Here is a 26,906-nt window from a genome sequence, read left to right on the forward strand (position 1 = left end):
CTGGTTTCAACCATTTCGTGCACTGAATGTCTGTTCTGTTACAGATTTAAACCAGTTTCTGATCACTTAAACAGGTTTATGTGCAATGTCTGTCCCTAGCCAGGGTGAAGAGTTAGGCAAGCTGTGGGTGGTGCATTTCGTTCTTTGCCCTTGCCCATTCTATGTGCAGTGGGTGTTTCCCCATAGGCTGCCCTGGTCCAGCCCAGTTGGAGCCTGCCCTCCCCTTCTCTGCCTGGAGATAAAAGGGCAGGGAGCAGGCTGCCATGGGAAGAGGAGCAGAAGATGACAGGTGAGATGCTGGTGTATATAATGCTTGCTTTTTTTTGAGCAGAGCTATAGGTGGAACAGGAGGGAGCTGCACTCTGAGTGCACTGAGAAGTTCTTGACTGCTCCTTAGCATAGTCTTTGTGACAGCCTCCCTTTTCTGTCCTGGTCTAGTGCTGGGCATTGTCTTTGCTCTGTGTCATGCATTCTGTCTCTGGCAGTTGTACAGTCCTGTTGGGCAGTGGTATAGTAAGTGAAACCATGCAGCTCCATGATTATATGCTGTTTCCTTTCTACAGGTCTTCTGAGGTGTCTCTCTGATGCCTGCATTGCTTGGTCAGGTTTCCTGTACTGTTGGGCAAGGGAGGCTTCCAAGTCCCATCTGCACATCAGAGCCTGCCTTCAGTGTGCATCATTGCAGCTTCAGGAAGCCTTGTTGTGGGGTGGGACTAGCAGCTGTAGGAGGATCAAATATTGTCACCACAGCTGCCAGCCTGAAATGATCAAAATCATGAGACAGGCTCCAGATTTTGTGGGATGGGCTAAAAAGCATGAGATTAAAACAGTAACCCAGTTGGGTCTCTGCAGCTTGGGCTCTGAGCTGCAGGTTGAATTTGCAACATATTCTCAAGCTTTTCCTTGTAATAGGCAGGACTAGCTTTAACACTCTATACAGTACCTGTGTGTCTATATGAAATGCGCCTGAGAATGTCAAGTAATCACATGACTCCAGGAGCTGGGGATAAGAAGCCTCACATATCATGAAAGATTTGTGCATGGTTTGCATTGCCCTTATTGATCACACTGAATGGCCTTGTCCTCCACAGAGGGCCTTGCACACTGGGTTGTGGGCCTATTGTAACCACATAGCTTGTACCTCTCCCTACTAGAGAGATGAGTGACAGCTTCTTTGATTGTCTTTGCCTGTCCTGCCTTGGCACATGCAGGGCGGAATAGCCCTATACCACTCCATCTCGGTTCAGGAGCTCGCTCTGAGCAGTGTGGGGCAGGGTGGCGCTGTATTGTGACTGTAATGCTTCAGCTGATCTCTGCTGCTGGATGGCAGATGCAAAGGGAACAGATGAAGCTCATTATAGATCAGAGCCAACCCTGGGGATCAGAATGATCCCCAGGTTCCTCTATAGGCAGGAAGGTACAAAGTAATACTTGCTGCCACCTTGCCTCCTGCTGCAATAGGCATTGCCTGGCCACAGCCCAGAACAAGGGAGTCCTACACAAGCTTCTCAAGCCAGCAAGTTGCTATATAATCTTACCCTGCCCCTTCCTGAACACAGTCAGATGGACATTATGTTCCTGTTGAGACTGGCTCCTGTGAGTCTGAGCTGGGGATAACTGTCCCAGCCCCAGCAGTCATGTCAGAATTTTTGGGTGCTTTGCAAATGTAATTTTGGCTGTGTATTGGTCAACCTTGGATCTGCAGCGTAGTGTGGGAGATGTCACCTTCCAGTCCAGGTCTTATGAGACAGTGGAGCCCATGTGGCAATGCTTTGGGGTCTGCACTATTACATAGAAGTTCCAGAAAATGCATTCTGACTCTATGAATGGGCTGGATGGAGAGTTGGATATTTTTGTGGTTAAAGCTGAGGTTGAGGACTGAAAGGGTCATTTCCTGGTCCTGGTGTAGATTTCTGTAGGGGTTGGCCAAACCATTTATTTTCTCTGTGCCTTACATTTTCTCTCTTCTCTGTTCCATGATAAGGTCTTTGAGATGAAGACTGTCTCCTAGCGTGTGCCCATGCAGTGCCTGGCATAGTGGGGCCTGAAGCTCACTAACTGCCTAGGGACATTACCGTAATATTAGTACTACTGACTCATGCAGTACCTTTGATCTTTGACCTGTTGTGAACTGGCCAGGAATAAATTCAGGCTAGATATTTGAAGGTTTGTCAGACTCAGATGGTTGTGGTTCTGGAAAAGCTTCCAGAAGGAATACTGGGGACAGAAAATGCCCTTATTTAAAATTAATCTTGATCAGTTTGTGAAAGGGATAATTTGATGAGGTGGCTTGCAATAGCAGAAGGTTGGAGTCAGTGACCCAAGAGGTCTCTTCTGGTCCTATGTCCGACATTGCTAAGATCTGCTCTTCCACTAGCAACACAAGTGACAGAAGCCATACCCTGTTCCTGCAAGATACTGGCAGGGTTTTTAGGGGTTTTATATATTGTTTTGCATTTGTCCTGAATTATAGGCAATTTTAAGAAACTTGGACATAAAACTCAAGAAACTGCCTGGCCAGCAGACATTTTACTTGATAGGGCCATGACTCAAAGCAGACAACAAAAAGTGAGCAAAGAGATGGCAGGGAGAATCACATAAAATTAGGGAAAGCAAGCTGGAGATAAACAGAGCCTGCCTATCAGTTCTCTAATAACACGGCTGCTCCCATCTGTCATCCCAGAACTTTGCAGTCGCCTTTCCTCCAAGTGACTTAAAAAGAATAACTTCCAGCAGCCTCAGAGCACAGGTCTCCTTCAGTCTGCCACAGACTGACGGATTGGGGCAGGCCAAGTTAATTGGTCCCACTGTGGTAGCAGTGACTCCTCACCTAACTCATTCCAGAGTCATCCTGTTCTTAACAGTGGCTACTTGTTATCAGATTAAAAGCACTCCACAACCCTCTCTTTAACAGACAGTTGGGTTTCATAAACAGCTGATGCTTTATGCTTGGCAGCAGCACTTGCCTTCCTTTCCTTCCTTCCTGTTCACGCCTGTATCTGGGCCTGGTCTCTGCTGCACGAAGAACAGGACTGTTGAGGGTCACAGCCTAACGAAGAAGACGGATTAGGCAGGACATGATTTAGTACCTGATGATGGCCCTGTCCACTTGTTCTTGGCCACTTCTTTTAGCTTCTGTATTTTCAGTGCTGACACTTTTACAGTGAACTCCTGATCCTCAGGGAGATAAAGCTGCCCTCAGAGCTCTTTAGAGAAGGGAGAAGGAGGGGAGGGGAGCTGTGGTGGAGATGGGCTGCTTCAGCAGAGTGAAAAGCATTTAACACATCGAAAAGGAGTGATGTAACAGCTTTTCTGCTGGTCTCAGACAATAATGAGAGGCAGTATCATCTGAGCAGACTGGGTGAAGCCCACACACTTTATGTACTGGGCTTGTCTCCTCTCTCACTGGCTATCTCCATTGACTGCAAGGGCATTTCTCCTAGCCTACTAAGGTAAAAATGAGACTAGGACTAAGATGCTGTGTACCTTCAGGGCTGAAAACACCCTCTCATTTCTGAAGAGCCATTACATTCTCATCCAATGGAAAAGGCAGTTTGGAGCTGGGGGGGTCACAGGTCTCCGCAGATGATGGTGTCACAACTCCTGGTATTAAGTTGTTTTGTTGGGTGAGTAAAACCTATGGGTTCTTTGCATTTACCACTAATAACCCAGGGTATTTCTGCTTCTTTCCAGGGGTGAAGCCATGTATCACCCTCTTAGGATTCCTGGTGACCCTGAGTCCGTTCCAGGTGTCTGGCTCCTCATATGGTATTGTCCCCTTCCTCTTCTTCCTGATACTCTTGGCTTACAATACATTTTTTTCTTTATACTTTGAGTTAAAGGGCACAAAGTTAAAACCTTTTACATTGAGCCAGATCCCATTTCATCGTGCCTGAGTCCCAAATTAACAATGAATATGTCTGTTGTATCACATGTAATCTTAGTCCTAAAACTGTCACAAACATCAGGGAGGAGGCTGAATGCTCACCCACCCTTTGCTGTCATGCTTTTTCAGAGGCTTGAGCAGGGATCATAGTGAGGTGCAAAAATATTACTTGGTGTTACAGGATATGGCCTAAGATATGAAATGTGGGAGAGAATAACAGTACTAAGGGATCCTGAACTGTGTGGTTACCTGGGATAAGAAGAGAGGTCAGACAGTGTTGGAGTGGATGCAGGCTTGGGAAGGGGATGTGGCCTAGTCCCCGACTACCAGACTGATTTGTGGGGGGAACTGATGGGAAGAGATGTCCTCACATCCCATTCCTTTGACCAGGTATTTCTGGGAAGCTGTCGGATCCATGCATTCTTAACAGCATCAATGAAGCCAAGCACCTGGTGGATGCAGCATATAAGCGCACACGGGAGAGGTGAGTTCCCTGCTTACAGGATTGCATGCTGCAGCCTTTTTGCATCTTGAATAGTTCCTAATCCACCAGGAGGTACTTCCAGGGATTTGAGGGTCCTTGGTTGCAGAGCAAGTGTTGCAATGGTTGAAATCTATCTTGGGGTAAGAAAAAATTCTCTGAATACAATGGGCAGTAATTTAATATCCGACCCTAAAGGGGTGCTGGGGCCTGTGCAGCCTGGGGGTCCTTGACATAGTTTCCAGGGTGCTGGGGCCACTATGCAACAATAGTGCTGTTAGGCATGCAAACACAATTCACTGGATAAACCCAGAGATTTCAAATAGGAATCCACAGTGTCAAAAACATGCTGACCTATTCTGGTCTTTCTGAGTGCATCCCCACATGCAGGGGTGTGCATTTGCAATAGGGAAAGATTAACAGCGTAAATTTGTGCCAGTACTTTTTGCCATTGCGTATGCCCCTGCACATGGATTTGGTGTGGGGCAAAATGTCGCACTTCAAGGGAACTGCCATTTCCCCACTCGTCCTGGCTCTTCGTGTGCTGGAGGAGCTAGGGAACAATTACAGAAGAGGAGATGCTCTGGCTAGTAGCCAAAGTGTCTCCTGGGAGGACCAAGCCTCTGTGCCTGCCAGTGCATGCTCCTGGAGTGTGTGCTGCACCACTTTTTTGGTGTGATTTATTTTTTTTGCTATTGGGATTTCCTGGTAGCAAATTTTGCTCCCATGCTGCAAATTTGCAGCATGAGCCATATTTTAACATGCCAGGTGTTACTTTGTGAGTACAAACTAATTAAAAGTAATCCTTTAAGAAATCTCATCTTTTGAGTCGCAGGTGTTTCTGAATCATTCTAGCTAACTGACAGCTTATTAACCAACAAGCTTTCAGCATAGTTGACACACATTGACCAGTCTAGGGGTGCATCTACACGTTGCCATATAGCAATGTTGCTGTGGCGCTGTGCTTTAGTACTTCCTTGTGGAAATATTAAAGCACAGTGGAGTAACTACCTGTACTGTGCTGTGTTTGCAGTACATATTTCTCCACCACGTCGCTGTAGCAATGTAGTAAAACAGAGGAGTGCGCCATTATAGAGACATAGCTACCAATCACATGTAGACCCACATGAATGCTGTGTCATCGTAACGCGTCACTACATTGCCATAGGGTGACATGTAGATGTGCTATAGCCGTAGGCATGTTTTAGGAGATTAGGTCAAAGTTCTTCAATATTATTAAAACTGTTATTTAAATGGAGTTAAGGATGGGAGGAGTAATGAGTAATTTATTAAAAATAAAAACACTGCAGGGATATTGTAGCTCTAACAGGAGAGATTACCAATCCAGAAAATTTTGGGTTAGTTATAGTGAAATCCAAACATGGCACTCCTGTTCTTTTTCTAGTCCTCTTCCACTTAGTATGAAACACTTAAATATTCATTGGAGCAGGGACTGAAATTCAGGTTTTCAAATGAGTGTCTTAATCAGAGTCATATTCATATACATACACATATTCATAGTCTCTCTCTCTTTCTCTCTCTCTCTCTCTCTCTTCCTGACCTAATGAATATTCAGGTGTTTTTCTCTGCTCCAGTGGGTTCTTCTACACATGCACATTTACTGTGTAGTAACCAAAATTACTGTGCAGCACGGGCATGCGTCTACATGTGCATGCCCATACTGCACATTAAATATGGTGATTTATGCCAGCTTGAGCATAAATTTGATACCTGTATCATGCAGGTATCAATTTTATGCCTGACTAGTTACTGCCTAATAACGTATGTGTATCATAGAGTCATAGAAAATGAGGGTTGGAAGAGACCTCAGGATGTCATCTAGTCCAACCCCCTGCTCAGACCAGGACCAGCCCCAACTAGAACATCCCAACCAAAGCTCTGTCTAGCTGGGTTTTGAAAACCCTCAAGGATGGAGCTTCCACCACCTCCCTGGGTAACCTGTTCCAGTGTTTTACTACCCTCATAGTGAGAAAATTCTTCCTAATATCTAACCTAAACTTCCCTTGCTGCAACTTGAGACAGTTGCTCCTTGTTCTGTCATCTGCCACCACTGAGAGCAGTCTATCTCCATCGTCTTTCAAACCCCACTTCAGGTAGTTGAAGGTGGCTATTAAGTCTCTTCTCAGTCTGCTCTTCTCTAAACTAAATAAGCCCAGTTCCCTCAGTCTTTCCTCATAAGTCAGGTCCCTCAGCCCCTGTACCATTTTTGTCGCCCTCCACTGGACTCTCTCCAATTTGTCCACATCCTTTCTGTAGTGGGGGGCCCAAAACTGAACACAGTACTCCAGACATGGCCTTGCCAGTGTTGAATAGAGGGGAATAATTACTTTCCTTGACTACTGGCAACACACCTACCAATGCAGCCCAGTATGCTGTTAGCCTTCTTGCCAACAAGGGCATGCTGCTGGCTTATATTCAGCTTATTGTCCACTGTAACCCCCAGGTCCTTTTCTGCAGAACTGCTGCACAGCCAGTCAATCCTCAGCCTGTACTGGTGCATGGGATTGTTCTGTCCTAAGTGTAGGACTTTGCACTTGTCCTTGTTGAACTTCACAAGATTCCTTTTGGCCCAATCCTCCAATTTGTTGAGTTCACTCTGAATCCTAGCCCTACCCTCCAACGTATCTACTACTCCCCCCAGCTTGGTGCCATCTGCAGACTTGCTGAGGGTGCACTCTGTGCTGCCTTCCAGGTCATTGATAAAGGCATTGAACAGTTGATACAGGCTGCCAACTAGACATTGAGCCATTGATTACTATCCATTGAGCCTGATGCTCCAGCTAGTTTTCTATCCACCTTACAGTCCATTCATACATGTTTTCTTAGTTTGCCTGTGAGAATGCTGTGAGACCGCATCAAACCCTTGCTAAAATTAAGGTACACCACATCCACTGGTCTCCCCGCATCTATAGAACTAGTCACCTCATCATAGAAGGCAAGCAGGTTGGTCGGACATGACTTGCCCCTGGTGAATCCATGCTGACTGTTTCTAATCACCCTTTTCTCCTCCAAGTGCTTAGAAATGGATTCCTTGAGGATCTGCTCCATGATTTTTCCAGGAACTGAGGTGAGGCTGAGTAGTCTGTAGTTCCCTGGATCCTCCCTTTTCCCTTTCTTAAAGATGGTCACCATATTTGCCCTTTTTCCAATAGTCTGGGCCCCCCGATAGCCACGAGTTTTCAAAGATAATGGCCAGAGGCTCTGCAATCACATCAGCCAACTCCCTCATCACCCTCTGATGTATTGCATCTGGTCCCATGGACTTGTATATATCTAGCTTTTCTAAATGCTTCTTAACATGTTCTTCACCACTGGGAGGGGAAGGTGAGCAGCCCAAACTGTGCTGCCTGGTGCAGTAGTCTGGGAGCTGACCACACCTGTGAAGACTGATGTAAAAAAGGCATTGAGTACTTCAGCATGTTCTGCATCATCTGTCACCAGGTTAGCCTCTCAATTCAGTAAGGGACCCATGCTTTCTCCTGTTGCCGACATATTTGTAGAAACTGTTCTTGTTACCTTTCACGTTCCTTGCTACCCACAACTCCAGGAGTGCTTTAGCCTTCCTGATTTCAGCCCTGCATGCCCAAGCAATATTCTTATACTCTCCCTAGTTGTCTATCCAAATTTCCGCTTTTTGTAAGCTTCCTTTTTGTGTTTAAGCTCACCACAGAGTTTTCTGCTAAGCCAAACTGGTTACCTTCCATATTTGCTATTTTTCATGAACATTGGGATGGTTTGTTCCTGCATCCTCAGTAAGGTTTTTTTTAAAGTACATCCAGCTCTCTTAGACTCCTTTTCCCCTCAAACTGGCCTCTGAGGGGATCTTGTTCATCAGTTCCCCAAGGGAGTCAAAATCTGCTATTCTGAAGTCTAGGGTCCATACTCTGCTGCTCTCCTTCCTTCCTTTTGCCAGGATCCTGAACTCAATTGTCTTGTGGTCACTGCCCCCCAAGTTGCCATTCACTACTACATCCCCAACCAATTCTTTCCTGTTTGTGAGCAGCAGGTCAAGAAGAGCACAGCCCTTAGTTGGTCTCTCTAACACTTGCATAAGGAAGTTGTCCCCAACTTTCTCCAAAAACGTCCTAGCTTGCCTGTGCAAACTTCTTAGATTGCCCATGCATATCATACAGCTTTAAAAATGCCTGAATTGTAACTGTGTTTATTTCATGATGTTTTTGGAAGAGAGTGTTGAGGTCATTTAGAAAGTAAGATGGAAGGGGCCATTTGGAGGCAGTATGTTGAGTACAAGAAGGAATGGTTCCTTATCAGTTTACTAGGGTAAATTGTATGGATAACATCTCCCCATGTCAAAGGGTGAAAGACTTCTAGTTTGTACCTGAAGCAGGTCATGCTTCATCTGGAACTTAAAAATGATCCTTGTAATACTGGTGAATGTATCCAGTGAATACTTATTTTATGCATAGTTGAATGGCATTAACATGGGAGTCTGAAAACTCCCCACCTTGTTGGGCATTTTTGGAGCACACCTGTGCTCTGGTGAAGCTTGGGGAGGAGTTGGGAGCAGCTTTAAACCAAACAGTCTAGTTAAAGCAGTGGGAGATCTGGCTTTAGAACCATACTCTAATTCAAGCAGAGAAGAAAAGACTTGAAACTAGACCTCCCACATCCTCAGTGAGCTCTACAATCCCTGGGCAGTTGGGTAGTTCCTCCTCTGTGCAAGGATCTATTTGCTGTGTTCTGAAAAGACCCACTGGATGAAAGTGCTCAGCTAGGACAGAGACACGATTCCCTCCAGAGCTGAGGCACCTTAAGCGTTGGGTGGCAGTGCACGTGTCCACTGGCACGAATGTAGATACTAAGGGACATTAGTGGAAACTCAGTAGGGGAATTTAGTCATCTCTGAGGTTCAGTGGCAGCTAAAGTGGGGCACTGAAAATCAAAGTTGCATGAATGATTTAGACACCAGAGTCCTAGCGTGGATCTAGTTTATATTATTGCATGAATTGTTTGTTCAGTACTTCATTGTTGGATCCATCTCCCTGTACTTTGTTTGCTCTTTCTTCTACATCCTCTTTTCTATGTTTCTTTATCACTTCTGTGTGTCTTCTGCACTTCACTGCGTAGTGAGCTGTGCTGTGGGATGGAGGGGAGGAGTGTAGGACTGTTTCTGTTTCAGAGCTCCAGTTGGATTATTTTTTTCTTCCAGTATGAAGGAGAAGTTGACGAAGGAAGATTTTACCCCAATAGATTTCCTGCGGTATTTCAAGCAACCAGTGGCAGGAACCAGGACTGCGACACGAGCTGCTGATTACATGGACACCACCCTGAATCTCCTGAAGGAGAAGCTACGGCCAACTATAAAGGGAGGATTCAATATCACAGGTACATGGTGTAGTTTTGTGTTGTCCATTCCTCTTGCAGGCTCCACATCTGTCTAGTCCTTTGGCCCAGTCATAGTCCTCCTGATTTTGATACAGGATCGGGCCCTTAATCAGAAGCAACCAAACTAGAAGACAAGTGGTTTCAATGTGCAGTCACTCTGCTTCCAGGCCATGATACATGCCAGTATGACATAATCTCTCATACACTATACTTCAAAGCTGCCATCATCTCATTGAGACAGGTGATAAAACACCGGGGAGACCAGAAGTGAGAGGAGGGACTGCAATTAAAGAAAGAATGGAGTGGGTATAACTAGAGAGTTTTAATCACCAGCTGGCAGAGAGGAAGTACATAGGGGTTTACATATCCAAAGTGTGATAAAACAGTTACATGTTGTATACTTTTGCTATACATTGAAAAGCTACAGAAACCAATCAGATGATAACAATTTCATAAGAAAACCCATCACCAGTTACTAGACAGATACCCATGCAGGTGTACCCTATTTTACTATTTTGGAATAGTTATCAATTTGTTGTCTTCTCAGTATTAAGCCTCCCTATCTTCATGAAAGATGTCACTTTACTTACCTTCCAGGTGTGATCTGCAATAGCCTTGAAACACCCTGCTCAATATATTTTTGGTAGCCTGACTGGGCCTTCTAGGAAGGGAGAGGGAAAGTGGAGGAACTTGGTTAGAAGCAAAAACAGTGATTCTTACCCAGTGTGCTGTGGCATCCTGGGGTGCCTTGAGATCCTTTTCAAGATGCCATAGAGAGTGTACTGTTAGGTGTGCAAATATGAGAGATTTCAAGTAGGAGGCCATAGTGTTAAAAATATTCTGACCTGTTGTGGTTTTGTTGAGGTCTCTGCAACAGAAGAATCGCTCTATTTTTTTCTGTAATCAAAAAAATGAGTGAAAACCAAGAGCTGGCATTTTGTGAGGGGAGCCTTCAATCTAAAAACATTAAGAAAAAAACTGAGCTAAGATCTCACTAGACTAAGAAGGGGAAGGATGGCGTGCTAGAAGCTCAGCTAAGATTTTGCTGAAGCCTTAACAAGACAATGTTAGGGGCACAGGGCCTGTAGTTTATCTGACACTGGCATGAGAGAACAAAACGGATCTTCCACCTTTTCAGTCCTACCTTTTTCTTTTGGGATTTGAATCAAACACAGCCACTTTCCAGCTGTAGGGAGGATGGGGATGGTCTCTTCACTAAGGTGTCCTTCCATTACTTCATCTAGGCCATCTCCCCATTTCTGCAAATGGGAGATCTGAAAGTAAGCTTGTGCTATCTTTTTCCAGCAACTTCCATCTCTGATGTACCATGCATGAAGATATTGTGACCAGAGAATCTGTGGCCTGGTCCGTCTGGCAGGACTAGTCAAAAGCTTCGCTCATTCTTGCACATTTTCCACAGACAGCAGTTGTGAGCTTGGAAATTGACCCAGAAGGTTATATCTGTGTCCAGTGCCTCAGCCCAGCAGGGTCAAGGTGCTCAGGGACGATCCTCCATTATGTTCTCTTGCAGATGTGCTAACCCCAGAGCAGCTGGAAGTGATTTACAAGATGACAGGATGTGCCCAACAGAATATGGAAGTAAAGTGTGGAGGTAGACTTCAGTACCGTACAATCACGGGCGAATGCAACAACAGGTGATACCATCTGCCGTGGGGAGGATGGCTGCTTCTCCCTATAAGGGACTTAGAGCTCTGATTCAAGAAGGGGCTTATGTGCCTAACATGGGACTGGGTAGAATTTAGCTGCCTAAGCTCAAAATTGTGATTCCAGGTGCCTAAAGTTTTGCCTCTGTACATGCCCTAAAGTGCCTCCAATCCTGACAGAGCCAAACAGGCTCAGGCCTACACTTGATCCAGATCTATAAATCAGGTGCTTTCCTCCACATCTACCCTGAGGGTTTGATCTGGTAGGTGTTCTCAGATGCAACAAACGCACATCTGTAGGTTCAGGCTACACCCTGAATCCAGTGGTGACGGGAAGCACCTTACTAGGATGCAAAAGGCTAGGGCTCAATTCTTCCCCTTGTCTAAGCAGATTCAAACCCACATCTTTTACCTCTTAGATAGAGGAGACCTGGGTATCAGCCCTTACTTCAAGGACTCTGGCACCATTGTGCCACCACTAATAATTTGTTGCTATTATAAATTCTGATTCTTTCATTTTATCTTGCAGGAAACATCCTACATTAGGGGCTTCCAACAGAGCTTTTGCCCGGTGGCTGCCAGCAGAATATGAAGATAGAGTTTCACTTCCTCGAGGATGGACAGAAGGAAAACAGTATTTTGGATTCGCTCTCCCCTTGGTGAGGATTTGCAAACTCACTTAAATACATGAATGCAATTGAAATCATGAAAAATCACCATAGAGTTTGGCACTAGGAGGAGAGGTCATGGGTCTCTGCACTTTCATTAGAAATAAAGAGCTCCTACCTCTTATTGCAGGAAAAGCTATGGCTGAGCCCTAATGGCCTCATACAGTGGGTTAAGGGATGACCCCAAATTTATTATTGTTTTAAAATCTAGTGATTGTAAGCTGATCTCATTGCTATTCAGGCCTAACTTATAATTTCCAAGCACGCTAACCTAATGCTAAACAGAGTCATGGACCATAAATATCCCAAAATTAAAATATACTCAGCAAGGGAAATTGTGGAAGAAGGGGCAGTGTGGGAAAACTGCTCCTGTTAGAACTGGGTGCAGCGATGGGAGACAAGGGCAGTCAAAAGCACAGCGGACCTGAGTAGCTGGGGATTTCCATGGAAGCTCCCATTCCACTCCCCAACTCAGTGGGAATGAGAGACTTTAAAGACAGGGAACTACAAACCAGTTGCTTTAGCTAAGCAGGCAAGGGTCTAACATGGACAAAGAGTCTCCCCAGTCATGTATGACCAACAAACTGAGCAAAACAATGTGGAGGGAGGGCAAGAGCATGGTAAAGGAAGACTGACTCCAGAGAAGGTCCTGTCTCTGAGAGACAGAACCAAACAGAAGGAATATGATTCCTAAGTAAAATGAATATCATCAACTGAAAGAGACCTATTGTCAGCTTTGGTAGGCCTCTTAGGTAGACAAATGTGTTAAATTTATTATATTAAAATCTGCCAACCCCACAACTTTAGTGTCAATAAGGCTCAAGTTACATTTTTAAAATGTGTTAATTAGGACATATCAAATAACAGATGCTGGCATCACACCTTAAATCCTTGTCTAAATACAGCCCTTCACTAGTCTAGCCAGGTGGTGCATTTGTGCATTTCCTAAAATACATATGAAATGAGGTGAGGTCTTTATTAGAGCCTTTGCTTCATTTAAAATGTGCTTTGCATGAGACAGGGTATTCCTGCAGAGCGCTGGTGAATAGGCACATGGTTCTAGAATATGGAATTTCTTTTTTCCTTTTAAAATAAAGCCTAAGAATTTCCATTACAAATCCAAAAACCCGCTTTTTTTTACTGCCTGACCTTAATACCTCTGTTTTCTTACAAATATACCGGCGTTGGCCTCAAACCACCAGCCACATGAGAGGCAACAGCATTATATCTCTTTCTCAGAAGTTATAATTGAGGAACTCAGATCCCTACTTCTAAATGGGATGTCTAATATGATGCTGAATTTTAGCCAGTTTAGGATTATGCATTTCATTGCTGAACAACAAGAAAGATTTCGACACCTCCCTGCTTGCCTTTTGATACCACCAGGGAGGGAATCCTGCCTGAGCTGCACAACAAAGAGCAATTCAGAAAGACACTCTCATGGACCCAGAGGGACAGATTTCCACCTTCAGCTTCCTCTGTGCAAAAATAAAGCTTATTTCCTATCTATGGGGACTTTTTACCATCTTTAATGTTCCCTGAGCCCGATGAAGGGCATGTGAGCCGGAAAGCTTGCAGAAAAAGATTTTTTTTGTGATTTCTTAGTTGATCTAATAAAAGGTATCGTCTTTGAACCAAGAGTTCTAGATTTTTGCACGTCTAACATGAGGCACCTAAATACTTACCTGATGTTCAGAGCTGTTCTGCACAGAACTGATTCTTGATGCTAACAGTCGAAAACAACAGTTTAATCTTTTTGTCTGTTACTTTCCTGATCTGTGAAATAAGGAGAATTCATGCTTACCTTTTATGATGCTCCGTCAGAACTGTGAGTGGAAGAGCTGTAAGTGAAGGGGATTTTTGGTGTTTGCCAGGGTTAGCAGAGCTGAGTAGAGATGGAAAGTGAAGGGTAAAAGTTCTCTGTGGAGGGAGCACAACATATAGCCTGCATTAAAAATAAGTGAAGAATTTGCCTTTTGAAAGCTTGTATTTCTAACAGGAGGTCTGAGCAGCTTCCTTCTCATATGCGGATCTATCAGTGGCCTTGGGAACTGACACATTTTTTCCTGTGTTTTATATAAACCATGCTTTCCCAGATCTACTCCTTAGTATATTCTTTCTGTTTTCATCCTCTCCAGGTCCGAAAAGTGTCAAACGAGATTGTTCGCTTCCCTATTGCACAGCTTAGGCTGGACCATCAGAGGGCACTCATGTTCATGCTGTGGGGCCAGTTTATCGACCATGATATGGACTTCACTCCTGATACACCAACACACTTTACCTTCCGCGAGAAGGTGAACTGTGAAACCAGCTGTGTCAAAGCACCACCTTGCTTCCCCATCAAGGTAATGACAGGATTTTGCCTTCCAGAGAACAGGAAAAAGAAGAGGTGTCTCATCCCCTACAATTGACTAACCTCAGGGATGGGGAGTTGCAGTGGGGCTGGGCTCCTTCCCACCTGATATACATTTAAGTGGACTTAAGTACCTAGGTGTGATTCTTTTCCACCTTGTTCAAGTTCCTGAAAGTCCAGTAACCTACTTTTGTATCACACTGTCATTTTACCCTTAAGATTGAGTTGCAAAAAGCAGTGAGGAGGAGGATCTACCTGCCTTTCTTGCATTAACTGTTTTTCAGGGATTCAAGCAGAAGGAAGTAGGATTGCACTTAAAGCACCTAGGTTAATTTGTGCACTTAATAGGTGCAATAAAATATTGGCCACTGTCTTTCCCTGCAGGCTCTTCCAAATGTGCCTCTTCTCAAAGGGGGAACATTGGATTGAATGAGAGGAAAGAGTATCTATGCTTGAGATTTACAGCAATGAATCCTCTGCTGAGGTTAGGCAGTAAGCACCTAAGCCAATTGGATCTTTTCATCTGATTGGCTTAGGTAGTGGTGCAGAAGGAAGACCAATGTTTTAGCCCAAGTGGTTGAGTGAGTGGTTAGGGCACACAGCTAGATATCAGGGCTCTAGACCCTCTGGTGCACATTTAGGCATCAACACTGCAGGGGAGGTAGACTTGCTGCCTACACCTAAGTGCCATCAAGCCACTTACGCAGCTTGAAATTCATCACTTAGACAGGCAAAGAGAAACAGAATTGTACCTGCTGCCTCCCATAACCCAGTCTCCCATAACACAGGTAAGTGCTGTAGCCAGCTGTGTTAAACAAGGCGCCATCCTTTCTTTACGCTGGGTTTTGTGTGGGGTTGGATGTACTCTGAGCAGGTCTGCCAGACCAGGACCTGCAGGTGAGATGAACATGGAGGTGATGAATGGCACTTGGGGTTAGGCATGGGATAGGCACTGAGCAGTTGGGGCTTTCAAGACACTGGGAGTTCTGCACACATCAGGTGTGGAGGGGACTGTACCGGAAGCAACTTGGGCTGCATCAGAGCGTATGAAAATCTTGACCCTTATAGCCGAGAAGAACCTTAGGTTTTCTGGGCAACCCACCCCTTTGTCATAAATGAAGATTTGTGTTTGGTCTCAAGGCTATTCACCACTGAAGGGTGTTTATACAGTGTTTCCTGCTATTTTTGTGTTATGAAACTGAGGAAATGTTTTCTGAGAGGGTTTATGCCTTCCCATGAAGGTGACCAATCATGCTTATTTCTTTGCAGATTCCATGCGATGATCCACGTATTAAAAACATAAATGACTGCATCCCATTCACCCGCTCAGCCCCTGCATGCTCTACGCACAGTGCCGTTCGAGAACAGATCAACGCACTCACATCCTTTCTCGATGCCAGCATGGTGTATGGCAGTGAAGTGCCTTTGGCTAACAGGCTAAGGAATCGGAACAACCAGCTGGGCTTGCTGGCTGTTAATGACAGATTTACTGACCGAGGGTTGGCTTTCTTGCCCTTTGTTAAGATGGAGAAGGATCCATGTTTGAGGGTCAGTGGGAAAGCTCAAATCCCATGTTTTCTTGCAGGTAAGCCATGCTTTTGCAGCTCATGTCATTCTCTGATTTGGTGACCCAGAGAAAAATAACTCTGCTGGTTCTATCTTATTTCTCGGTATTTATAAAAACACTTCAAGCAATAGGAGGCATAGCCAGGCAGCTGTGTGATGTCCAGGTCAGTGCCAGCTTCTGTGGTGCCAATTCCAGCAGCCTGATCAGTTGCTGCTCTGGTCGCAGCTATTTTTGTGCCAGCCTACCTCCCCAACAGGGGCGGCACCTGGAGTTACTTCCCCCTGTTCCCCGCCCCCTTCGTCCTTTGTAATGCTACTACAGTTAAAAATTAGGAGGGAAAGAAAAGAGAGACAGATCAGAAATTGGAAAAAAAAAAAAGCAATGCTGATATGCTGATAGCAATAAGCAAGGCTCTAGGGGTGCGGAGTACACTGTTGCTCTTTTGTTTGCTATGGTGCCTCCTGAGAAGTAGACCAGTACAGAAATGAAAACTGCATGAGGTCTTTGATTAGGGCTAGAAAAAATAAAACAAATCAGTGACGGGAAGGATAGGTGAGATTTACTTTATCTTTACCAGTTTTCCAGACTTCAGATGGAGCAAGCTCAGTGTCTGACGTCATGAAATCCTTTTTTGGAGAGAATTTTTTTTGCTGTACAAAGCTGTTGTAGTCCATGCATGCTGGCTTATCTGAAAAGGAGAACAACACTGAAAATAACACACTACCAGGCACATGAGTAGTTTTTTCTTGTAGCTGGGATGTATTAAGTGCAAGACGAGCAAATCGTTTTATAAACTGAAAGCCTCTAATAAATAATTCATAAAAATAATTGATTAGGTTACAAGGTCATACATAGGTTGGTGAGGCTCCTAACATAACTAACAAAGCATCCTGGGGATTTCATTAATTACTTAATACAGAACCATAGAGCAAGGGTATTCAACCAGTTCTGGCTGCGGGCTAGAATGACCTACCCTGGGGTCTAGCTGGATGGGTGGGTGCTAGGACCCTGCTGCTGTGGGTGCTTATTCCTACGGCAGCGCAGGGATGAATGCCATGGAAGCCTTGCATCTGTGAGCTGGATCCAAAGGTTTCATGGCCCAGATTCAGCCTGCGGGTCATAGGTTGTTAATCCCTGCCATAGAGGTCTTTTCCTCATAAGCGTGTGAGCTAGCATGGATTTCTAAATAATCGGATATATTAACAGAACCAAGCTGGGGCTTTCTACATGCAAAGCATAAGCCCCTGATAGCTCTGAAATAGAAGCAGGTGGCAGAGTTGCTGGGACTGCTAAATGGAGTCATAGCTGCAAGCACCAGGCCAGGATATTGCTGTTGCCCCTTTAGAGAAGCACTGGCTAGTGTCTGATATGTGTGGACATTATATGAAATTTGAGATCAGTATTGTTGGCAAGGATCAAGGCCTAGACCTTTTGCACAGGCTTCTTGGGCCTGAACCAATGGAGAGTTACTGTAGGAATGAGGTAACACGCAGGTGTGACCAGCACCAGGTGTCTTCCCTGTGCTAGGCCAGGGCACAGCTTTTCCAAGTAGAGAATACTTGGTGCCTAGCAGGTTTTACTTAGACATATTGACACTTTAACCTTCTCGTTCCCAAATTATTTTTGTGGGTTAGAGAAATATTTTGACTTGTACTTAAGATGAATTGATTCCTGCAAGGGAGTGGGTTACAATGAATAGTAAGAGAAGCTGGGTGGCAGTAGAAGACTTGGGGTGATGGGATAATTTGCAGAGTTCTTGGGGGAGTCATGGCTGTGCTCGAGGGAAGGAGGAGAGTCAGGGGGAAGGTGGCATGAGTGAAAGGGGAAGCTTTGAGATAGTTCAGTTAGTATAAAATAGCCAAGTCTGTTGAGATCTGTGGCATATAAAAATGGGTTGGCTGAAGGAGACAAATAATGATTTTGGTTTCTGTAGGTGACAGTCGATCCAGTGAGATGCTAGAGCTTGCTGCTATGCACACGCTTTTTTTGCGGGAGCACAACCGTCTGGCCACACAGCTGAAGAAATTAAATTCATTCTGGAATGGAGAAAAACTTTACCAGGAAGCCCGGAAGATTTTAGGTGCCATGGTCCAGGTACTGGCTACAGTGTTGCATGTGTCACTGGTTTACCCACAACCACCTAGGACTTTGAAAAGAGGGATGCAGATGGTGTGGTGCATCATCACACATAACACAACACATTTTTCTCTCATTAAAAAGAGACTATAAGCTTTACTAATAAGCTAGGGGCCTAGGGCTATATTATTCAGTTTAAGATTGAAGTAAAACCAAAAATATCTGTATTGGAATGTCCATTAGTTTACTAATTCAATATATGATGTATAAAAACACCACAATGAACTATGCAAAAATAACCACTACTTGCTGCTTTATTAGTCCTGTAGTGATTAGAATTAAATGTACATCTCTAAGATTCATAAAATGTAGTCATCTTGAGCATTTTGACAGTGCATTCAGTGCTTCATTGAAAGTTATTTCCAGACCTGAGTTAATCTTTGCACTAGGGCTGTGTGAAGCTTCGGTTCCTGATTTGATTCAGTGGAAATTTGGCCCAATTTTGCAGCCAAATCTCCAAATCGGGAGACCCTTTAATCTCTCCGAATTGAATCGGAACCCTCCGAACTGTAGGGAACTATACCACAGCACCCTCTCTGGATCCACCCCTGCCCGCAGCCTGCTGCCTCAGGTTGCAGTCTCACAGGTTACACATGGCCATTTTTTCATCAGTATTTCAAGCTGGATTTTCAAGGGAAAAGCTGCAGCAAGAACTAAATCAAATTGATACTTAATATGGGTGGTGTGGGAGCTGTGCTGCTGGAGGTGTTGTCTGACACGAAGGGGCAGGTTATCAGAGAGTTCCTGGAACTCATCAATGTTGCATGGTGGTAGCTCTTGCTATGTGCTCCTTGGGCCAGTACATCTGATGCACCAGAATAAAATAGACTAGAGTGGTTAAGCAGCTGGGTGTCCCCCACCAGAAGTGGCTGCATTTCCCTAGCTTATGAAATGTGCCATTTGAATCTTAGCTGTTTACAGTGGCTTAGAAGGGCCCTGCCATTTTAACATCAGCTTGTTATGTGCTTAGAGCTTCTTGAAAATGTTTCTTTTTGGGTGAATGATCGGTTACCTAGGACCAGACATGTGCACTTTTGCTGATGTCACAGCAGAGGTTACATTTCAGGCATTTTTCTACTCAGGCACAAAGGGAAGGAAAATGCCAGTTTCAGTGAGATTCTGATACACCTGCATGGTTTAGAGAGCCATAGTCTTAGGCAGTGTCCTATTGTGCCCAGGTCTAAATCTGTCCAGCTGGAGGGTGGATTGCTGAGCCTGTGATTTAGGGTCTTGCTGTAGAAATGACCATTAACCAGAGCTCAGAATTAGGGAGTAAGTTAAATGCTTCACCTTGGGATGGAGGAGTATTTGGGTGATGTGGAATTCTAGTGAAGTCCCTGTTCCCATTCTGTGATGCTCCTGGCATCCATTTTGTTTAAGCCGTTGCCTTTTTTTGGTGCATCCTATCTCACAGCTTGTTTTGAACCAGTTGCATATAACAACTCTTTCTAGTTTGAGACAAGCAAGACCTTGAACCTTGCTGTGCGCCCAGGGAGCTGGCAGTTGATGCAATGAGTGGCTCATTGCTCTCTTTGTTTCCTCCTAGATAATAACCTACAGAGATTACCTGCCCAAGCTGCTGGGAAATGAGTTCAGGAGAGCTCTTCCTCCCTACCGAGGCTACAAGAGCTATGTGGATCCCCGAATAGCCAATGTCTTCACGCTGGCCTTCCGCTTTGGTCATGGTTCCATCCCACCTGTAGTGGAACGGTTAAATGAACAGCATAAGCCTATGGGTTCCAAAATACTCCTCAGCAAATCCTTCTTTGCTGTTTGGAGAATTGTAATGGAAGGTAAAACCTGTTTTGGAGCCCAAAACTCTTACAGCCTGTATCTACATCTCATTCAGACCCTTCCCAGTTTCTGGCCACATCTACATGAGATGCCGACTGGACAGTTGTTACTGTGCAGTCATTTAGTACTTGTATAAATAAGTACTAAATGACTGTGCAGTAATTGGAGTTACTGTGCAGTACTGTTGCTGAATGGCTTTTCGTGATGCTGACTGCTCAGTAGCCTGAGACTACTGCTCAGTAGCATTGTGTCACACTTTCTGCCATGCAGTGCTGCTGCATAGTAGTCATGAGCTACTGCACAGTCAGCATCTCATGTAGACACAGCCTCCTTTAGTGTGAAAGTTGCACATTACATTTAGACCATGTAAAGAGCACTTAAAATACAAGTGTCCTCATGTTTAAAGCTTTTTAATTCACATTAAGTGCCCTCCAACTGCTTTAAAGTTATGCGACGTCAGGCAAGAGGGTAACTGGGCCATGCTATTTAGAGATAAAATGAGCGATTTGCAGTCCTCCAGGATGCACTGCTTCCAGTGTTCCTACCCTCCCCAGAGCAGACATATTGCTTGGGTGTCCTGGCTCCTGGTCATGCCTCTGTTTGCCAGCTCTAGTAGCAAGTCAGAGCTGTGCAGGCAAGAAATAGTATTAACCCTCAATGTGTGGCTGTTCACAGCACTTTATAATTTTAACTTTAGCACTGCTAACATTCCAGATTTAGTATGGTCTAAGTATAACATGTGACTTCACCCTTGGTGTCACTTTTATGGCAGACAAGCTCAATGTAATTTTAATCAAAATAAGGACACTTGTCACAGGAACAGATACTAATTCTGCCACTTACCAGGGGCCAGAGCATCTTGCTAGAGTAGTTGCTTTCTGTGAGCAACATGTGACTCTTCTTGTTAAGGGAGCTCACACCATAATTGCTTAATGTTGTAGGTGCTAATAAAGTTAAAATTTTGAAATAACTCTGCATTACACTTGCAAAAAAAAATAATTCAGCCACAGGTTTTTATATGGTCATCCTTCCCGTTATATCTGGCAACTTCATGATTTTTGCACTTATGGCAATCTCCTGATAGATGTGGCACTGAATTTACACATAAACTGTAAGCAGGGATCTGAGGCCTGAGAGTTTTTTGGGTTGCACAGTGTCATAAAGGAAGTCTTGGGGTAGAGTAGGGCATGAACCCTACAGCTTGTCTGCCTCAGGCTAGTACCCTAGTCACTGGACCATCTCTTTTTCTGAAGGGGCCTTAGTCAGGACAGCATATCTATTGTACTAGCAAGTAGATAAAAACGGTCATTTCAGCTTTGCTAGACCCTTCCACATGTAGTTTCCAATGCTAATGGAGATAGATGTGTAAAGCAGTTCACAAGCAGCTGTTCAATCATTGCAGGAGGCATTGATCCTTTGCTTCGCAGCTTGATGGGTAATCAGCCCAAACTGATGACGCAAAAACAAATGGTTGTGGATGAACTCCGGGACCGATTGTTTGAACAGGTGAAGAGGATTGGATTGGATCTAGCTGCCCTTAACATGCAACGTGGGAGGGACCATGGCCTCCCAGGTAGGAACTGCAGTTGATGCTGTCTTTGGAAAGAGCTCTCTAGAGGAAATGCAACAATACATGTAGAAAAGTATGGCTGGACAGGAGCTTATCTACTCCAGCCCCATGCTCAGAATAGGATCACCCCGAAAGCCATCCCAGTCAAGTGTCTGTTTAATGTGCTTTTGAAAATTTCCAGGGATAGAGATTCCACGACTTCTCTAGTACCCTGTTCCAATGTTTGACCACCCTCATAGTCGGAAGGTTACTAATCTTTAACCTACATTTCTTTTGCTGTAGTTTGAGGCTGTGTATCTTTATCCTGTCCTCTACTACCACAGAGAAGTCTATCTCCATTTTTGTAATCTCCCTTCAGGAATTTGAAGGCTGTAATCAAATTCTTCTTCAGTCTTCTCTTTTCTAGACTGAGTAACCCTAGTTCTTTTTTAGAAAGTAACCTGTCCTTCTAAATTTTGTTTCTCAGGCCCTTTGTTGTTCTCTGCTGGACTCTTTCCAATGTGTCCACTTCTTTCTTGAAGTGAGGCTCAAAACTTGACACAGTTTTGACTGAGGCTTCACTTGTACCAAGCTGAGTGGAAAAATCACTTCCTTTCATTTGCAAGAGACCTCCTATTAATGCAACCCACTATGCTGTTGGCTTTTTTGTCTTTTTTTGCGACAAGAGCAGTGTTGGTTTATATTCCACTTATGGTCCACTGTAATCCCCAGGATCTTCTATAGTACTGCAGCCTAGCCAATCATTCTCCAGTCTGTATTTATGCAATTATTCCATCTCAAGTGCCATACACTGAATTAATGAATATAAATGACAGCGTGCTTTAGAAATCTAAGAGAAAAACAGGTAGTCCAAAAGCATGGTACAAAAAATGAACCATACCAAACCTATTCACCCATCTTGGCATAAAAATGTCTATCAAGGAGCATAAGTATAAATGTCTTGGTATTGGCTGAGACCTCTTTGGGATATCTTTTTTTTTTTATCTTGTTATTTATGCTATACCACAATAAATGAGTAAGTAGGATGTTGCTTTCTGAAATAGGCATCTGAGTGGAGCTTATGGGGATGGATGGAGATCCAAGAAAACAATCCAATGCATTCATATCACATTAAGAAGTCTAGACACGTAGGCAAATTTTAAGATGAAATTTGGAGATGCTTAGCGAATTTAAACACCTCCAGGGTTAGGTAGTAACTGAGTGGGATTTTTTGGATCACTATTTCAGATCTATATGGTTAAATTTGACAATAAGTCCTGTCCTAGACACTGAAGTCTTTATTTGTATTTAAGCCTTAATCTGTAGAGCCAGCCTGAAAATTACTGATCAGTGATCACTCCATGGAGAGGTACACTTATTCATTGGCTTATGGCCAAAATGCAGGAGGACAGAGTTATATGGGTAGACTAAAAACTGCCTGCAAGGATAATGGCAAAACTACATCATTCAAAGAATGGTCATTTCACTTGAACACATGAACTCTGCAGGGTAATAGGGAGACGGTCATATCACTTCCTTAATAATTTATTTCCAAAGATGTAGGCAGTAAGGTGAGTTGTTTAGAAAAGTCTTTAGATAAACTGGAAATAAGAAATGTATATCTCCCCTAGACTCTAAGGTAAAAGAGGAGCAAACTGGTAGCTCATGTGGAAGGAAGAAGGCATTGATTGTACTTTGCTTTGCTTCCACAGGGTACAATGCCTGGAGACGATTCTGTCGGCTTTCACAACCTCGCAATGAAAATGAACTCTCTGTTGTGCTGAGGAATCCCAAGTTGGCTAAGATGTTCATTGAGTTGTACAGGACACCAAACAACATTGATATTTGGCTTGGTGCCCTTGCAGAGCCCTTTGTTCATAATGGCAGAGTGGGGCCTCTGATGGCTTGTCTCATTGGCACTCAGTTTAGGAAATTGCGAGATGGGGACAGGTAAGGACCGGAGTCCTGGAACAGGTGTTTGGGATGGCTGTAGCTGTGATTGTATCATCACCTTCTCAGGTTTTATTTTCTTTCTGGTAATGCATACATGCCCACTTGTATCCACTGGGACAGCCTGGATAGAAGTATTTGGGTAAAACCCTTTGGGCTGAAGTCTCACAGGTCTTGTTAACATGAACTGAGTTTTGAGTGCTCAGTGCCTATTGAAAATCAATCTCTGTCTGCAAGGGTCTGTAGTGGCCCCTTTTGAAAGCATCAGCATCCCTGAAGTCTGGGCAAACTCTTCTTTTTTAGCCTCTTCCCTTTCTTATAACTTTTAAATTTTCAAATCAGATTTTATTTCCTTATCCTTCTCCTCACTGCTGGCCCATGACTAATGCAAACATTTGTAGCTTAAACCCCTCCTTTTTCTGTCTCCAAACATTTTAATCTTTGGCTCTGAGTCCCAACAAGGGCAAGAATAATTTTCTTGAAGTAATTCCAAGGATATGAAAAATGTCTTGATGGGCTGAGTGTCACCCAAAGCCATCCTGGCAGGTCAAATAATGACCTATGGAATATTCTGGGAGCCTCCCTCTTTGAGTAAAATTTTTAAAAGTGGCTAAGGCAGTTAGGTACTTGACTTGTATTGAAAATTAATGGTTGTTATGCTTCTAAAGCCCAACATGCTTTTGGACATGATACCCATTGAGTTTATGTGCATAACAATACACTGGTAGACTGGATTTTGGGTGACTCATAGCAGGCATCCTATTATTTGTTCCCACTGCATTCAAGATTTGTGTAGATTTTTTTAACATGACTTCAACCAGAAATACTTGACTTGGTATTATATTTTTTTCCTTCTAACCTAAGCAATGTGCAAAGCCTTTATTATTGCCTATCTGCTCCGACCAAAAAGGGACAACCATATCTTTATCTTTGTAATATCCCTATGTAACCATTGGATCCAGGTAAGTGTTTATTAACTCGGTTTTAGGGCAACTTTTATAACTCTGGTACAGTCACAAGTAAGGTTTGCAGAACACTGCAAGCATGATACTATTATTGCAATCTCCTTTACTCTTATTTTCTCCTTGGATTTCAAGTCTACTCTGCTATATCTCTAAAGTTAAGTTACATCAAGGGTATTAAAACAATGCCTGTTTCTGTTTAAAACCATGCACAGATGCTCTTGTTCCAGTATTTACCATAAATATCTAATCAGGATGCTTATTCTTCAACTCCTTGTGTTTACAATCCCTTAGTTAAGACTTTTCTACCTATAATATGCTTAAATATGAAATGCAAAGAACTGAAAAGTTAAACTACTTAACAGATCCTCCCTTCTCATTCACTCAAAAGATGCACAATTCACCCTTTGCAGAAAACACCATGCAACAGAAACAATATGCCATGACCTCAGTTGTGGAGCAGTAGGGATTCCAGTCATTCAATCATCCCTCTTCCCAGGGCCATCCCTGGGGGGAGGCAAATCAGGGCAACCCTCCCACACTTCGGGGGCCCCTGTAGAGCTAGGTGGAGTGGTGCAGCAATGCCATGCTGCTGCTGGCTTCATGTCTGGCCACTTGGCATGCCGCCCCCCCCCGCTGAATCTGCTGCTAAAATCAGTGCCTCTGGCCGCCTGCCACCCCCTCCTCCCCACCGCCGAATCTGCCACTGGCTTCTTCACATCCCGGGGCGGGACCCCACACAGGCTGATTTGCCCCGGGCCCCACACCCTACTCGGATCATCTCTGCCTCTTCCCCATATGCCTGGCAATGGGAGAGAGAGAGAGAGAGATCCCAGACTTGCCTACATAATGTCCTGTTTGATTACTCCTGAGAAAATGCTCGGTGATGCTTGCGGATTTTTACTTCAAAGGAAAAAGAATGAAAAATGAAAAAGTGTCCTTCCAAGTCAGCTAAATGATTTAGAGGAATCATAAATGGTAAAACTTCAGACTGAACTTTTTATGTCTTCATTGGGGTTTCTGCATGGCATGCTTCAGTGCAGAATAAAGTTAAGGCTACTTCATGTCATGTACTCATTTTCAGGCCTCAATATTGTGTTTTTTAATTTAACCTTAGTTCTGAATTTTTTGTGTTTCTGACATTTCATGGTCAACAGCCCAAAGCATGTAGAAACCTAACGGATAAATCTGTTGCTATTTTCCTTCTGTTTCTTGTAGATTCTGGTGGGAAAATCAAAACACTTTTACTTCAAAGCAACGCCAAGCCCTATCCAGGATCTCGTTGTCACGCATGATCTGTGATAACACACGCATCCAGAAAGTACCTAGGAACGTTTTCCAGGCCAACAGATTCCCCACAGACTTTGTGAGCTGCAACCAGATACCAAAGCTGGACCTCTCAGCATGGAGATCAAGGAATGCAGAAAAAGGTGTGGAGTGAATATGTTGGCTCACGGTGGAAGTTTTGTCAGACAGGAAATATTATTTTTCTTCCAGGGTACCAAAAATAGATATTTATGTCCATGGGCAGATCTAGAATTTGGAAAAGGGGAGTGCAAATAGTGAGGTGTATCATCACATATAAAACAACACATACTTTTTTCCAATTAAAAACAAACTAGAAACTTTACTAATATGCTTGGGGCCTAAGGTTGTATTATTCAGCTTAAGAGAGAAGAAAAAACAAATAATTTAATTGGAATATGTTAAAAAACAATCTGTGGGGCTATGAAATAGGAGCTTCATTACCAGGAACAGCTAATAGAGAGCAGAATTGCAGAACAAAAGATGCCTGATTGATGGGATATCAAGACCGTTAAAAAGAAGCGCAGGGGGCGGGCGGGAGGGGAGCGGGGGTTGTTGTTAACACATGTGGAATGAAGTGTTTAGAAGGGATCAGGTAAATTATAGAGCCATGAAGTCAATTGATCCCTCAGCACTGCCTGACTAGAAATAGTTCTGCCACTACCAGGTATCTAGCTGGTTTTAAACTTTGGGGCTAGGGATAGAAGAAGTTGCCCACAAACCAGTTTAAGTGATCAGAAACTGGTTTCAACCTGTAACACAATAGAAGTTCAGTGCACATAAACCAGTTTTAAAATGACTGAAACTGGTTTAAGATAAACCTGGTTGAATGTAGCATCAGACTTAGCTGATTTTAGGTCAAACCATTTATGAAACTTCTGTCCCAGACCCTTTCCTAGTTCAAGTTAAATCAGACTCCCCCAGCATCCCAGAATGCTTTGCAGCCCTGGGCTAGGCTGCTGTTAGCTCCAGAGAGCAGGGCTGGCCCCTCCCCTCTCCTCCCTAGCTGGAGCAGTGAGGGCTGGCTCACTGGCCTTACTGGCTGACTTACTGACCCCCTCCCCCAGGCAGACCCCTGCTGGGGGCTGGGGCCAGCGAGAGGGGGGTGGGGGCAGGCTTAATTTACCTTCCCTAGAGTATGGAGCTGTTTGCCCTCCTTGCTTAGTGCTGGCTGTGACTGTGGACTACAAATCCCAGCGACACCTGGAAGCAGGAAGAGGGAGT

The 26,906-nt window shown here is 44.1% G+C and overlaps 1 protein-coding gene across 1 annotated transcript in view; it reads left to right on the plus strand.

Annotated features, from left to right (window-relative positions):
* The first annotated feature begins 282 nt into the window (after nucleotides 1-282).
* Nucleotides 283-26,906, plus strand: part of LOC102559230 (myeloperoxidase) — a 29,364-nt gene continuing 2,740 nt past the window's right edge. The window contains exons 1-13 of the mRNA XM_019486351.2: nucleotides 283-289; nucleotides 3,694-3,768; nucleotides 4,277-4,370; nucleotides 9,559-9,734; nucleotides 11,266-11,389; nucleotides 11,928-12,057; nucleotides 14,205-14,411; nucleotides 15,689-16,004; nucleotides 17,920-18,080; nucleotides 19,669-19,915; nucleotides 21,319-21,489; nucleotides 23,178-23,415; nucleotides 25,596-25,807. Coding sequence (XP_019341896.1) covers nucleotides 283-289; nucleotides 3,694-3,768; nucleotides 4,277-4,370; nucleotides 9,559-9,734; nucleotides 11,266-11,389; nucleotides 11,928-12,057; nucleotides 14,205-14,411; nucleotides 15,689-16,004; nucleotides 17,920-18,080; nucleotides 19,669-19,915; nucleotides 21,319-21,489; nucleotides 23,178-23,415; nucleotides 25,596-25,807 — 2,158 coding nt within the window. The remainder of the gene's footprint in view (nucleotides 290-3,693; nucleotides 3,769-4,276; nucleotides 4,371-9,558; nucleotides 9,735-11,265; nucleotides 11,390-11,927; nucleotides 12,058-14,204; nucleotides 14,412-15,688; nucleotides 16,005-17,919; nucleotides 18,081-19,668; nucleotides 19,916-21,318; nucleotides 21,490-23,177; nucleotides 23,416-25,595; nucleotides 25,808-26,906) is intronic.

The sequence above is a fragment of the Alligator mississippiensis genome, chromosome 14 (assembly GCF_030867095.1).
Source record: "Alligator mississippiensis isolate rAllMis1 chromosome 14, rAllMis1, whole genome shotgun sequence".
Classification (NCBI taxonomy): domain Eukaryota; kingdom Metazoa; phylum Chordata; order Crocodylia; family Alligatoridae; genus Alligator; species Alligator mississippiensis.